The 14954-nt window shown below is 42.0% G+C and overlaps 1 protein-coding gene across 2 annotated transcripts in view; it reads right to left on the bottom strand.

The window, feature by feature from the left end:
- Window positions 1-14954, bottom strand: part of klf12b (Kruppel-like factor 12b) — a 159925-nt gene that overhangs the window by 29313 nt on the left and 115658 nt on the right. For both annotated transcript variants that reach the window (XM_046359183.1, XM_046359189.1), the window contains exon 4: window positions 10697-10832. In XM_046359183.1, the coding sequence (XP_046215139.1) occupies window positions 10697-10832 (136 nt within the window). The remainder of the gene's footprint in view (window positions 1-10696; window positions 10833-14954) is intronic.

Raw genomic sequence — 14954 nt, forward strand, 5'->3', positions numbered from 1 at the left:
ACCAAAAACATCATACATTTACTTCATTATTATAAAACACTATTTCTTAAGATGGGTAACATTATCTGCCAAAGTAACACCCCCTTAAAGTTCAAATCAGCAGGTGAAACAATAACAAAGTGGTCTCCCACCACTGTTTTGGTAAAAAGCTGGGATGGGGCTAGAGAAATATAACCACTCTAAAATGTACAGACAAAGCTAAGGACTAAGCATCCATGGTATCAAAAAGAAAGAACGAGAAAGAAAGAGCAGGTGTCCTTAATGTTATGTACACTCAGTGTATAAACACAGACACTGGACACAGACACTGGAAATGTGATTTAAAAAAATACATGTGGTAGTTCTCAAAAGAGACTTTGCTCTGCTGAGCAGTTTGCTTTCAGAAGTTGGATGTAGACCTGTGGGGTAGACCTGTGAATAATGAAACGTTTCATTATTGCCACACTTTCACATAGAGGCCTAGTTCAAACCACAGAATGTGGAACACAAAAAAGCCAAATCATAGCAAATACATTTTTATACTGCCAATGTTTCTATTTAACTAGGCAAGTCAGTTAAGAACAAATTCTTATTTTCAATAACAGCCTAGGAACAGTGGGTTAACTGCCTGTTCAGGGGCAGGACGACAGATTTGTAACTTGTCAGCACGGGGATTTGAACTTGCAACACTTCCAGTTACTAGTCCAATGCTCTAACCACTAGGCTACCCTGCCGCCACACATCTGTCTATTTAGCCAAATATCTCAAATGGATGTATTTTAGATGTTTTGAAGTTCTACACCAATTTAATTAGGATAATCTATTATTTCTGATTATGTAAGCCTGGGCAGCGTACTCCGCAGTCATCAAAAGCTAGCAACCAATTGCTGGAAGTTAAAACTTCAAATCAAATCATATCAAATGTATTTGTCACATACACATGGTTAGCAGATGTATATAAAAAGTATATTTTTACTCATGGAACTCTGACGTTGTCTCATTGTTTCCTATAGTGGAAATAGGGATATATCTGTCCTCTTGTAATGATGTAAGGCTGGGCAGTGTACTCCACTGTCATCAAAAGCTATGATTTCAAATGTCAGAAATGACACATTACTGTTGGAACTCTGAGGCTGCGCCATTGTTTCCATATGGGGACATTTTACACAAACATGTCTGTCTATTTCACCAAATACAGTATCTCACAATGTGTATATTAAACATTTTTCAAGCCAGACGCCATTTTAATCATGAGAATATCCTCTTTCTAATTACGCAAGGCTGGGCAGTGTACTCCGTTGTCATCAAACGCTATTCCCAAAATACTTTTCTTCATTGGAACTCTGAGCTCCGCCCATTGTTTTCCTATGGAGAGGCATGCTGGTCTATTTCGACAAATATCTCACATGTCAGACACCATTTTAATCAGGATAATCTCCTCTTTCTAATGACATAAGGTTGTTCAGTGTACTCTGCTGTCATCGATCACTAGACCAGAAATATTTGGAAAAAAGTTTGGCGTTGTAAGTGACTGCATTTTCCGGTCTTTTTCTTAGCCAAACGTGATGAACAAAACGGAGCTATTTCGTCTACACAAATAATATTTTAGGAAACAAATGAACATTTGCTATCTAACTAAGAGTCTCGTCATTGAAAACATCTGAAGTTCTTCAAAGGTACATTATTTTATTTGAATGCTTTTCTTGTTTTTGTGAAAATGTTGCCTGCTGAATGCTAGGCTTAATGCTATGCTAGCTATCAATACTCTTACACAAATGCTTGTGTAGCTATGGTTGAAAAGCATATTTTGAAAATCTGAGATGACAGTGTTGTTAACAAAAGGCTAAGCTTGTGTTTGAATATATTTATTTCATTTCATTTGTGATTTTCATGAATAGTTAACGTTGCGTTATGGTAATGAGCTTGAGGCTATGATTACGCTCCCGGATACGGGATTGCTCGACGCAAGAAGTTATCATCCCCATAGCCAACACCTCATTTGGCCGCCTTTCCTTCCAGTTCTCTGCTGCCAGTGACTGGAACGAATTGCAAACATCGCTGAAGTTGGAGACTTTTATTTCCCTCACCAACTTTAAACATCAACTATCTGAGCAGCTAACCAATCGCTGCAGTTGTATATAGCTCACCCAATCTACCTACCTCATCCCCATACTGTTTTTATTTTATTTACTTTTCTGGTATTTTGCAGACCAGTATCTCTACTTGCACATCATCATCTGCTCATTTATCACTCCAATGTTAATCTGCTAAATTGTAATTATTCGCTCCTGTGGCCTATTTATTGCCTACCTCCTCATGCCTTTTGCACACACTGTATATAGACTTTCTTTTTTTCTACTGTGTCAATTACTTGTTTATTGTGTTATTGGCTTGATTATTGTTTACTCCATGTGTAACTCTGTGTTGTTGTCTGTGTCACTGCTTTGCTTTATCTTGGCCAGGTCGCAGTTGCAAATGAGAAATTGTTCTCAACTAGCCTACCTGGTTAAATAAAGGTTTAATAAAAAATAAAATAAAAAAGTTTATCATTAAACAGGTCAACATTCACAAAGCCGCTGGGCCAGATGGATTACCAGGACATGTATTCAAAGCATGCGTGGACCAACTGGCAAGTGTCTTCACTGACATGTTCAACCTCTCCCTGACCGTGTCTGTAAAACCAACAGTGGCTTGCGAAAGTATTCACCCACCTTGGAATTTTCCTATTTTGTTGCCTTACAACCTGGAATTAAATTGGATTTTTATGGTGTTTGTATCATTTGATTTACACAACATGACTACCACTTTGAAAATGCGAAATATTTTTAATTGTGAAACAAGCAAAAAATTATACAAAAGAACTGAAAACTTGAGCGTGAATAACAATTCACCCCCCCCAAGTCAATTATTTGTTGAGACACCTTTTGCAGCAATTACAGCTGCAAGTCTCTTGGGGTATGCCTCTATAAGCTTGGCACATCAAGCCACTGAGATTTTGCCTATTCTTTGCCCATGCTCCAGCTAATTCAAGTTGGATGGGTTCCGCTGGTGTACAGCAATCTTTATGTCATACCACAGATTCTCAATTGGAATGGGGTCTGGGCTTTGACTAGGCCATTCCAAGACATCTAAATGTTTCCCCTTAAACCACTCAAGTGTTGCTTTAGAAGTATGCTTAGGGTCATTGTCCTACTGGAAGGTGAATCTCCATCCCAGTCTCAAATTTATGGAAGACTGAAACAGGTTTCCCTCAAGAATTTTCGTGTATTTAACTCCATCCATCATTTCTTCAATTCTGACCAGTTTCCCAGTCCCTGCCGATGAGAAACATTCCCACAGCATGATGCTGCCACCACCATGCTTCAATGTGGGGATGATGTTCTCGGGGTGAGGAGAGGTGTTGGGTTTGTGCAAGACATAGCGTTCTCCTTGATGGCCAAAAAGCTCAATTTTAGTCTCATCTGAGCAGAGTACATTCTTCCATATGTTTGGGGAGTCTCCCACATGCCGTTTTAGCGAACACCAAACATGTTTGCTTATTTTTTTCTTGAAGTCATGTCTTTTTTCTGGCCACTCTTCCGTAAAGGCCAGCTCTTTGGAGTGAACGGCTTAAAGTGGTCCTATGGACAGATACTCCAATCTCCACTGTTGAGCTTTGCAGTTAATTCAGGGTTATCTTTGGTCTCTTTTTTGCTTCTCTGATTAATGTCCTCCTTGTCTGGTCCGTGAGTTTTGGTGGGCGGTCCTCTCTTGGTAGGTTTGTTGTGGTGCCATATTATTTCATTTTTTTAATAATGATTTAATGGTGCTCAAGAACCCAACCCTGATCTGTACTTCTCCACAACTTTTTCCCTGACCTGTTTGAAGAGCTTGATGGTCTTCATGGTGCTGCTTGCTTGGTGGTGCCCCTTGCTTGGTGGTGTTACAGACTCTGGGGCCTGACAGAACAGGTGTATATATATTGAGATCATGTGACAGATCATGTGACACCTAGATCGCACACAGATGGACTTTATTTAACTAATTATGTGACTTATGAAGGTAATTGGTTGCATCAGATCTTATTTAGGGGCTTCATATCAAAAGGGGGTGAATACATATGCACACACCACTTTTCTGTGTTTTGTTTGAGTTTTTTTGAAACAAGTACTTTTAAAAATTTCACTTCACCAAATTAGACTATTTTGGGTATGCCCATTACATGAAATACAAATAAAAATCAACTTAAATTACAGGTTGTAATTAAACAAAATTGGAAAAACGCCAAGGGGGATGAATACTTTTGTAAGGCACTGTACATGGTTCAAGCAGACCACCATCGTCCCTGTGCGCAAGGAAGTGAAGGTAACCTGCCTAAATTATTTCTGCCCCGTAGTACTCATGTCGGTGGCCATGAAGTGCTTTGAAAAGCTGGTCATGACTGACATCAACAGCATCCTCCCGGATAACCTAGACCCCCTTCAATTTGAATACCACCCCAACAGATCCACAGATGACCCAATCTCAATCGCACTCCACACTGCCATTTCCCACCTGGACAAAAGGAACACCTATGTGAGAATACTGTTCACTGACTACAGCTCAGCGTTCAACACTATAGTGCCCACAAAGCTCATCAATAAACTAAGGACCCTGGGACTAAAAACCTCCCTCTGCAACTGGATCCTGGACTTCCTGACGGGCTGCCCCCAGGTGGTAAGAGTTGGCAACAACACGTCTGCAACGCTAATTCTCAACACTGGGGCCCCCCAGGGGTGGGTACTTAGTCCCCTACTGTACTCCCTAGTCACCCACGACTACGTGGCCAAACACGACTCCAACACCATCATTAAGTTTGCTGACGACACAACAGTGGTTGGCCTGATCACTGACAATGATGAGACTGCCTATAGGGAGGAGGTCAGACAGTGTGGTTTCCAGAACAACAACCTCTCCCTTAATGTAAGCCAGACAAAGGAGATGATTGTGGACTACAGGAAAAGGCGGACCGAACAGGCCCCATTAAAATTGAAGGGTAGTGGAGTGGGACGAGAGTTTCAAGTTCCTTGGTGCCCACATCACCAACAAACTATCATGGTCCATACACACTCGTGAAAAGGGCATGACCACACCTTTCCCCTCAGGAGACTGAAAAGATTTGTCATGGGTTCCCAGATTCTCAAAAGGTTCTACAGCTGCACCATCGAGAACATCCTGACCAGTTTCATCACCACCTGGTATGGAAACTGCTCGGCATCTGACAGTAAATCTCAACAGAGGGTAGTTCGAACGGCCCAGTACATCACCGGGGACAAGTTTCCTGCCAACCAGACATATAAATGGCAGTGTCAAAGGAAAGCCCAAAAACTCCAGTCACCCTAGTGATGTAGATCAAAGACTGTTTTATCTGCTACCGCATGGCAAGCGGTACCGGAGCGACAAGTCTAGGACCAAAACGCTCCTTAACAGCTTCTTCCCCCAAGCCATAAGTCTGCTGAAAAATGTATTAAATGGCCACCGGACTATTTACATTGACATGGTAAGGTCTACACTTGTTGCATTCGGCGCATGTGACAAATACATTTTGATTTGATTTAACTTCAGATTGGTCTATGATTAGTAGTTGTGGGTGAGTGTACATACAGATCTGGAACTACCAAAAGCAGCTCTGCTCAATTATTGGCACTTATTTATTTATTTTCCATCCATTCACCATGAGATGGTTTATTCTGCATTCAACATTTCTATTGGATGAGAGATGAGCACCCATCAGATCCCCCTGCTGTCCTTCACCCCTCGGTGCTGAGGCCAGGAAGAATTCCGCCAGCAGCAGTAGGAGTAATGTTTATCCCCATGCAACACTCTACTGATCGAGGTAGACTATGAAGTAACTGACTGACAGGCAGGCAGTCAGGCAGGCAGAGACAGACACACACACTCACATTTGACTTGAACGTATATTGACAGCACTCTACTCACAGGTACCCTCCTCTCCCTTCCCATCCCATTCATCTCCCTTTCTCTACCCTAGGCGGTCTCGCGTCTCCTTCATAGTGGCCTCAGCTAGACCCCACTGAATAACCTCTTGGTCTAGCCAGGTGAATCAAGAGCTTCAAATTGGCTTGTCTTGGCTTTGGCTTCCAGGTGGGTTACAGTTACAATCCCCTTTTCTTCCATCCACCTCAATGATCTGCTATGGGTTTCACATTCTTCTTGAGGTGCTGATATTACTGATATTACAAAATGAAATGTTATTATTACTATAGTGAATCATTATATTCCCTCAGGAGACAGTACCATAGACTGTAAGGGGGTTGTTGCCTGATTAGAGTAGTTATTTGGAATATATTATGTTCTATAATAGTTTACAGTGCCTTCAAAGTATTCAGACCCCTTGACATTTTATTACGTTACAGCTTAATTCTCAAATGGATTAAATACAAAAAAATCCTCAGCAATCTACACAGTACCCCATAATGACAAAGCAAAGCATTTTTTTTAACGAAAACTATTAAAGAAAAAAAAAAAAAAAACGTATTTACATAACTATTCAGACCCTTTGTATGAGACTCGAAATTGAGGTCAGGTGCATCCTGTTTCCTGTTTTTGAGGTCCTGTGCATCCGTTGATCATCCTTGAGATGTTTCTACAACTTCATTGGAGTCCACCTGTGGTAAATTCAATTGATTGGACATGATTTGGAAAGGCACACACATGTCTGTTTAAGGTCCCACAGTTGACAGTGCATGTCAGAGCAAAAACCAATCCGTGAGGTTGAATCAGCTCCGAGACAGGACTGTGTCGCGGTACAGATCTGGGGAAGGGTACGCAAAAAGTTCTGTAGCATTGAAGGTCCCCAGGAACACAGTGGCCTTCCTCATTCTTAAATGGAAGACGTTTGGAACCACCAAGGCACTTCCTAGAACTGGCTGCCTGGTCAAACTGAGCAATCGGGGGAGAAAGGCCTCGGTCAGGGAGGTGACCAAGAATCTGATGGTCACTCTGACAGAGCTCTAGAGTTCATCTGTGGACATGGGAGAACCTTCCAGAAGGACAACCATCTCTGCAGCACTCCACCAATCAGGCCTTTATGGAAGAGTGGCCAGACGGAAATCACTCCTCAGTAAAAGGCACATGACAGCCCGCTTGGAGTTTGCCAAAAGGCACATAAAGACTCTCAGACCATGAGAAACAATATTTTGTCATCTGATGTAACCAAGATTGAACTATTTGGCCTGAATGCTAAGTGTCACATCTGGAGGACACCATGTCCAATCAATTGAAATGACCACATATGGAATCCAATCAAGTTGTAGAAACAAGGATAATTAATGCAAATGGGATATAGCTGAGCTCAATTTCGAGTCTCATAGCAAAAGGTCTGAATACTTATGTACATATACATTTGCACACATTTAAAAAATCTGTTTTCGCTTTGTCATTATGGGGTATTGTGTGTAGTTTGAGGAGCAAACATTTTATTTTATCCATTTTAGAAGAAGGCTGTAACGTAACAAAATGTGGAAAATGTCAAGGGGTCTGAATACATTCCGAATGCACTGTATGTTATCCAAAAGTGTCTGGTATGGTCATTTATTATCAAGATCAGGGGTAAAATATCCCTGGGCTGTCCATATTTGAAATCTGTAACTAAATCTAGTCAATCGGAGGGATTGAGTTATTTGCCAGAAGTGCAAGGTCCAGAATCAAACCCACGTAGGCCTTTAATTACACAGTAGGCCTATATTTACGCACCTGGACCACCACTACATTTTGACAGTTCATTCGTAACCTTGGGATACACTAGACACTTTTATGTCATAGCCTAGTGGAGACCAATAGCTATCTTATGTTATTAAGCTATATAAACAACAGTTGTTGATGTGTATGGCTGCATTTCAGATACATTTTAATGTTGCATTAATAGGAGCTAGGCCTAGCGTTTTGAGCGAGTGAGAGAGAATATGATTTTGATAGCAAGCTCTGATCCTTATGACCCGGTGTCCGCTGCATGGAGAGAAAGAGTACTTCTCAAATTCTCAGCGACAAAAGAGTGATCAAGTTAAGATCCGACATCTGTAGCTATGAAAACACAATTTTCCTAGTATAACATCAGGGTATATACCCCAGTGTAACACTGGTGTCACAGTTGAAAAGCAGCACAAATGCAGAGTACTGTATGCCTGTGTCCAAAATGGCACCCTATTCCCTATGGCGTACTATGTTTGGGAAGGTGAGTCATTTTGGAAGAGGGAAACCTGTCTATTTACTGAGGGAACATCATTAGTGGGGGTTTAACACAGGAACACAGTCCTGGAACAGTTTCCTAACAGTTAGTCTAACTAACAGTGTGTATGTGTGTGGCACACATAGACCGTTTGTGTTTCCTACTAGTTAAACCTAATTACAGTGCAACACCGGCAATATTATGAGTCTGGCCAGTCTGACGGGTAACAGTATAGAGTCTGGGCAGGGACATATGACTGTCGTTCTGTGTCTGGAACTTTATGGGTTTAGGGCAGGAGAGCAGACGATGAGTCCCTGGTTCTGATCATCCGAATGGGCTTCAATGGCAACCAGCTCTCACAGACTCACATCAAAATTAAATGTTCATCCATGTTTCTGAAACATCACATTTATGTTGTTCCAAAAGTCACATTACGAAGTGTTTAAGGTTACGTTTAGGCATTGACACCGAAATATTAAGGTTAGGTATTTAATCAGAATGGTTACTGTTACGTTTAAGGTTTGGGATAGGCTTAAAACACACTATACGGGCTTCCCGGGTGGCGCAGCGGTTAAGGGCGCTGTACTGCAGCACCAGCTGTGCCACCAGAGACTCTCGGTTTGCGCCCAGGCTCTGTCGTAACCGGCCGCCGGGGAGGTCCGTGGGGCGACGCACAATTGGCCTAGCATCGTCCTGGGTTAGGGAGGGGTTGGCCGGTAGGGATATCCTTGTCTCATCGCGCACCAGTGACTCCTGTGGCGGGACGGGCGCAGTGCGCACTAACCAAGGTTGCCAGGTGCACAGTGTTTCCACCGACACATTGGTGCGGCTGGCTTCCGGGTTGGATGCGCGCTGTTTTAAGAAGCAGTGCTGCTTGGTTGGGTTGTGTATTGGAGGACGCATGACTTTCAACCTTTGTCTCTCCCGAGCCCATACGGGAGTTGTAGGGATGAGACAAGATAGTAGCTACTAAACAATTGGATACCACGAAATTGAAAAAAATATATAAAAAACACACTATACATACAGTGATTGCTCCTCAAAGTTTTGCGATTATGCTGCGGGACTTTGTGGTTTAGTACAATAACCTGCGTCACTACTTCATTGCTCCAGACCAGCGCAAGGGGGAGTTAGAGCACTGATTATGCTTTTGGGTCCCAAGGCGCTACTGTGTGTCTGTAGTACTGTAGCCTCCTCCCGACCGGCCACGCTGAGCAGCGCCTTAGTGGCGCAGCAAGCTGAGTTGCTACAGATGCTAGTGCAATATCCGTGCTGGCCTCGACTGGGACATCCATGAGATGACTGTAGGTTTTTGGTTTCTCTCCTCTAAAAACTGAAATAAATAATTCTAAATAACAAACTGGACCCCCACCCTGCCCCACTGGGTAGCACAGAGCAACACTTTAAGGGGCATTGCACTAATAATGGCACTGACTAGGGATACATTCCCTTTGTTCTTAGTGTCAGTCTGCACGTTCAAACGAAAACAATATAACTAATAATAGATATTAATTCGTAGGGCAGATATGCATTAGTCCTCTCACTAAAGGCGTCACTCAAAAGTTATAAAGAAAGCTTGGTCACGAAAATCAGAAAAGCAATCAAATTAACCGTTTACCTTTGATGATCTTCGGATGTTTTCACTGACGAGACTCCCAGTTAGATAGCAAATGTTCCTTTTGTTCCATAAAGATTACTTTGATACCCAAAATACCTCCTTTTGTTGGTCACGTTATGTTGAGAAATCCACCGGAAAGAGCGGTCACGACAGAAACATGGTAAACATTTTTTATAGTCAATCCTCCAGGTGTTTTTCAAATATCTATTGGATAATAAATCAACCGGGACAATTGGCTTTTCAGTAGGAGCGAAAGAAAAAATGACTTCCTCTGTCTTTTACGCAAGAATCACTCTGAGAGCCCTCAGCTGGCCACTTACGCAATGTAAGCGTTATGTGGTAGTAGAGTAGGGGCTTGAGGGACACACTTAATTTGTTGTGAAATCTGCTGTGAATGTCCTGTTTTTAAAATGGCCTTAATTTTGCTGGACCCCAGGAAGAGTAGCTGCTTCTACCTTTTTATCACTGGATTTGAACATGCAACCTTTGGCACCAGAGGCAGTTGCATATGCCCATCCACCATCCCTGACCACAACAGCCTATCAAATTCAAAACCTGCTTGAAGGAACAGCGCTCACTGTTGCCCCTAGTGGCTGGTTTCCATGTCAACTCCCAATATCCTCAGACCTGGATGGATGTTGAATACTGACTTGTATCATGGGTGACCTGGCTGTGTTAAAGTGTGAGTGCTGGGTCTTGAAGTGTCTACGTTTAGGGGGAGGGAGAGCAGACTGAAACACTGGTTCTGATTATCAGACTACACTAGGATGGATGGGGAAGCCCTGACTCATCTTATTATACACAGATGGACTAGACACATGGGGAGGGTGATAAAGGCTATACAGAGGGACATAAAATACACAAACACACACACAGAACACTCTGGTACTTACTTCTGCACGGCCCGTGCTATAGACAGAGCAGTAGATCCGGTCTCGTTAACGCTGTCCAGTGTGACATTGGGCAGGTCGTCATCTTCACTGTCACTCTTGATATGCCGTGGCAACAAGCCGTTGTGGTCAGTGCGGGCTGCCATGGAAACAGACAGAGAAGAGTAAGTCCCACATGTTCTCTTCTATACTGTAGCATGTGATACTGTCAAGAGGTTACATGTGTAAGACATACAGATATACTATCTTTATTTGATCACTCTGTTGTGGAAGATACTTTTCCTGCAAAGCAGGAAATACAAATTGTAGTGTAAAAGACTTGTAAAAGACAAATTGTAGCGTGTCAGACTTGATTACTGTAGGGGCTGAAATGATTGCCAAGATTCACAATAAATACTGTATAAATTAAAATAAATACTTATACTGAGCTATTTTGTTTGCAAAAAAAAAGTGGGAAATTATATTATTTTATAGTAACATACTGTAAACTGAGTGGACAAAACATTAGAAACAGCTGCTCTTTCCATGACACACTGACCAAGTGAAACCAGGTGATCCCTTGAATCCACTTCAATCAGTGTAGATGAAGGGGAGGAGACATGTTAAATAAGGATTTTTGAAACTTGAGACAATTGAGACATGGATTATGTACGTGTGCCATTCAGAAGGTGAATGGGTAAGACAAACGATTGAAGTGCCTTTGAACAGGCATCCCAGTTTGAGTGTGTTAAGAACTGCAACACAGCTGGGCTTTTTCACATTCAACATTTTCCTTTGTGTATCAAGCCTGGTGCAACACCCAACGGATATCCAGCCAACTTGACACAACTGTGGGAAGCTTTGGAGTCAACATGGGCCAGCATCCCTGTGTAAAGCTTTTGACACCTTGTAGAGTCCATACCATGAAGAATTGAGGCTTTCCTGAGGGCAAAAGGGGATGTTCCTAATGTTTTGAACACACTGTTTTCAATATCTTTCAATTCCTCACCTTTCGAGGGTAATGGCACTGAGCCTTTTCCCCCAAAAATGATGAGAATTGAGAATAGATTGAGAGGGATCTTAGAATGCATACTGACTGGCCTCTTCAGTTCAAACTATAGGTTTTCAAAGGGGATCAGAGACTGAGCTGGTCATTGCAAAATGTTGATTTTGTGGTCAGTTAACCATTTCTTTGTGGATTTTGATGCTTGGTGTTTTTGTCTTGACAGAAAATCCACTTGCGGCCAAGTTTCAGCCTCCTGGCAGAGTCAACCAGGTTTTGGATAAAATGTCCTGGTACTAGGTTCATCATGCGTTGACCTTAACAAGGGCCCCAGGACCAGTGGAAGCATAATAGCAACAACAAAAATATATATTTTCTGCTTCATTATTTTGACGCCAAATCCACTACTGGTATGCGTGGCCAAAGAGATCTATTTTCATTTCATCTGATGATAGGACCGGTTCCATTCCAAGTGCCAATGGCGTTTAGCACACGCCAGGCATTTACATTTGGTGGACGGCATGAAAATATAGCTATTTTGTCACACACTCCAATATAGTTCAGTATTTGTATTTTATACAGTCTTCCTTGCTCATCTTTATCAAGGGTGCCAATAATTTCAGACCCCTCTGAATACTAAGATTTTTTTTATCAACACCTACAAAAATGTATATTATTTATAATTCACATTTGCTGTTGCTGCATGATTATTTTTCCTGAGAGAGACTCTAGTCAAATTAAGATAGGATATATGTGTGATGTTTGCCCTGCCATTAGACACAAAAACAGAAGACAAAGACAGAAGTCCCACATTACATTATACTTTATACTCTACCATATACAGACACTTTACAAGCCAAAGAGTTTTATCTATCAACAACCACTACTTAAAATACAGGCTGTTTTAATCGTATGTCATGCTGTATGAATAACAGTCCAACATACAGTATCAGACAATGTTTTCTTTTCTGTATAATAAGGTGCTCTTACTGTACATGGTTTCCAGTTACTGGGGATGTTGTCAATACTTTTTAAATTTCCCTCTATGTGGCTGTTTTGGGGTTATTCAAATGACATGTCTGACACCGATGTCTGTCTCATTCCTAGTCGTATTGCTCTGACATACTTTCATTGAATTTCATTCATACTCGTATACAAAACATTCAATTTCATTCACTGAATTTCACTCAAAAAAGAGCTTGATGAAGGCCACTTCACTCATAGAAAACCAAATTAATGTTTTTTAAGAATTTGAATGATGTAGCTCTATTTTCTCTCCTCTGCATTTAGAGCAATCAAAGCCCCAGCCCTCTTGCCCTCCACCCTTTCTGCAGACCAAAATAGATAGTGAAAACACCCAGTACATCCTGTATGGTAGACTGTCTGAACCTCTGTGTGTGCGAGCGTGCATGCGTGCGTGTGTGTTTGGCACCACAGGGAGGGACAATGCTCATGCCATGCTACAGGCTGTTAGTCGGACGACTCACACACAATTATTTCGCTGCTCTGTCGTTCGCTACATTCTTTAGTATGACACTGCCATCATTGAAGTTGTTTGTGGTGAAAAAAGGTTGTTGTACTTAACATTGTCATCAGTGTTTGGATCGTCTCTAACCAAAGCAAATTATGCATTTTCAAACCATCTCTTTACCCACGTATGTTCTGGCTCTAGCCCAACCCATTGGTTTCTGGACTAATCAGACGGTCCTGAATGTGTTCGTATTCGGGGAGCGTCGGGGAGGTACTCCAGACTCATTGTGAAGCAATTGGCAGGAGCAAAGAGTATGGGTAGCCAGGCTAACAGGCTGTCCTGCCCTCAGATCAGTTGTCTGGTATGATTGACAGCTCCTGACAGGAAGTGCCTGCAGGGTCTACACTGAGGATGGGCCCACCCCAGAGACACACCAACATGTGCAGACACGAACAGGCACTAATACACAAAATGCACACACACACACAATTTATTAGCCACTACAGCCCCCGCCTTGTAGATAAGAAGCTGGGTGGTGCGGGGGTATTTGGGCGTTATTGTTGTCTTTGAGCAGTGGGTGGGGGATGTTGTGATAGTCATAGCCCGGCAAGTGTGTTTGGGTGTCTACATTCCCACAGTCCATGTGAGATTTTAAACAATTTGTTGAAAAGCACATCTCTCCTACAGCAGACTAATGTTCAGACATTCTTTTATAAAAAAAAAATATGTTATGAAAGGTTGTGAAATATTATTTGACCATAAATTCTGTAAAACACATTCAGGCATTTGCCTTTCATGTATAGAGGTATGAAATGATATGTTAAGAAAGACCACTCTGCTCACTGTGTAATTCTGTGGTGGGTAACAAGGACCGCAGTGTGTACATGGTGTTCATTATACACCACTGTTAGTTGTTTCAGAGCTGGGCAAGAACAAAAGCCTGCACTTCACGCAATAGGCATGCAGTTGCCCATCCCTGATCATCCACAGCTTCATTCTTCCCAGTTACCAATGTCAATTCTACATGTGTGAATTCTCTTTTCATTGACCAGGCCAAATGTGACCCTTGACCTGGGAGCAATGCTCTATTGTTGCTAATGTTCCCTCCACAACCTCTCCAATGGGTGACTCTTTGGATATCTGACCAGGGCCTTCAGCCATTCTCTAGCTAAGCATTCTCCTGCTCTCCAAGTACTGCCAGGACAGAGGCAGAGCAATGCAATGAACAAACTCTCACCAATACAACAGAATATCGCTACGAACCATTTTACCATGGTACAGTACATGGTAAAATACACAATACACACTTGAGTTTGGGTTCAATACCATTTCAATAGTCACTTAATTCAGAATCTTAGTGGAAAATTGTAATTGTAATTTCAGATTACTTGATAAATTGACTGAACTGAAATAGAAATTGAATGCATTCTGTACCAATCCTGGTATTTGTATTTATTATGGATCCCCATGACAGCAGCTACTCTTCCGGGGGTCCAGCCAAATTCAGGCAGTTATACAAATCTTTTTACAATACATTCACAACAGATTTCACAACACATTAAGTGTGTGCCCTCAGGCCCCTACTCTACTACCACATATCTACAATCCAAAATCCATGTGTGTATAGTGCTTATGTTATCGTGTGTGTGTGTGTGTCTGTGACTGTTTGTGATGCTTCACGTCCCCGCTGTTCCATAAGCTGCATTTTTTTCCAGTTTTGTTTTAATCAAATGGTACTTCTTGCGTCAGTTACTTGATGTGGAATAGAGTTCCATGTAGTCATAGCTCTGTGTAGTACTGTGTGCCTC

Source organism: Oncorhynchus gorbuscha, linkage group LG01, assembly GCF_021184085.1.
Source record: "Oncorhynchus gorbuscha isolate QuinsamMale2020 ecotype Even-year linkage group LG01, OgorEven_v1.0, whole genome shotgun sequence".
Taxonomy (NCBI): domain Eukaryota; kingdom Metazoa; phylum Chordata; class Actinopteri; order Salmoniformes; family Salmonidae; genus Oncorhynchus; species Oncorhynchus gorbuscha.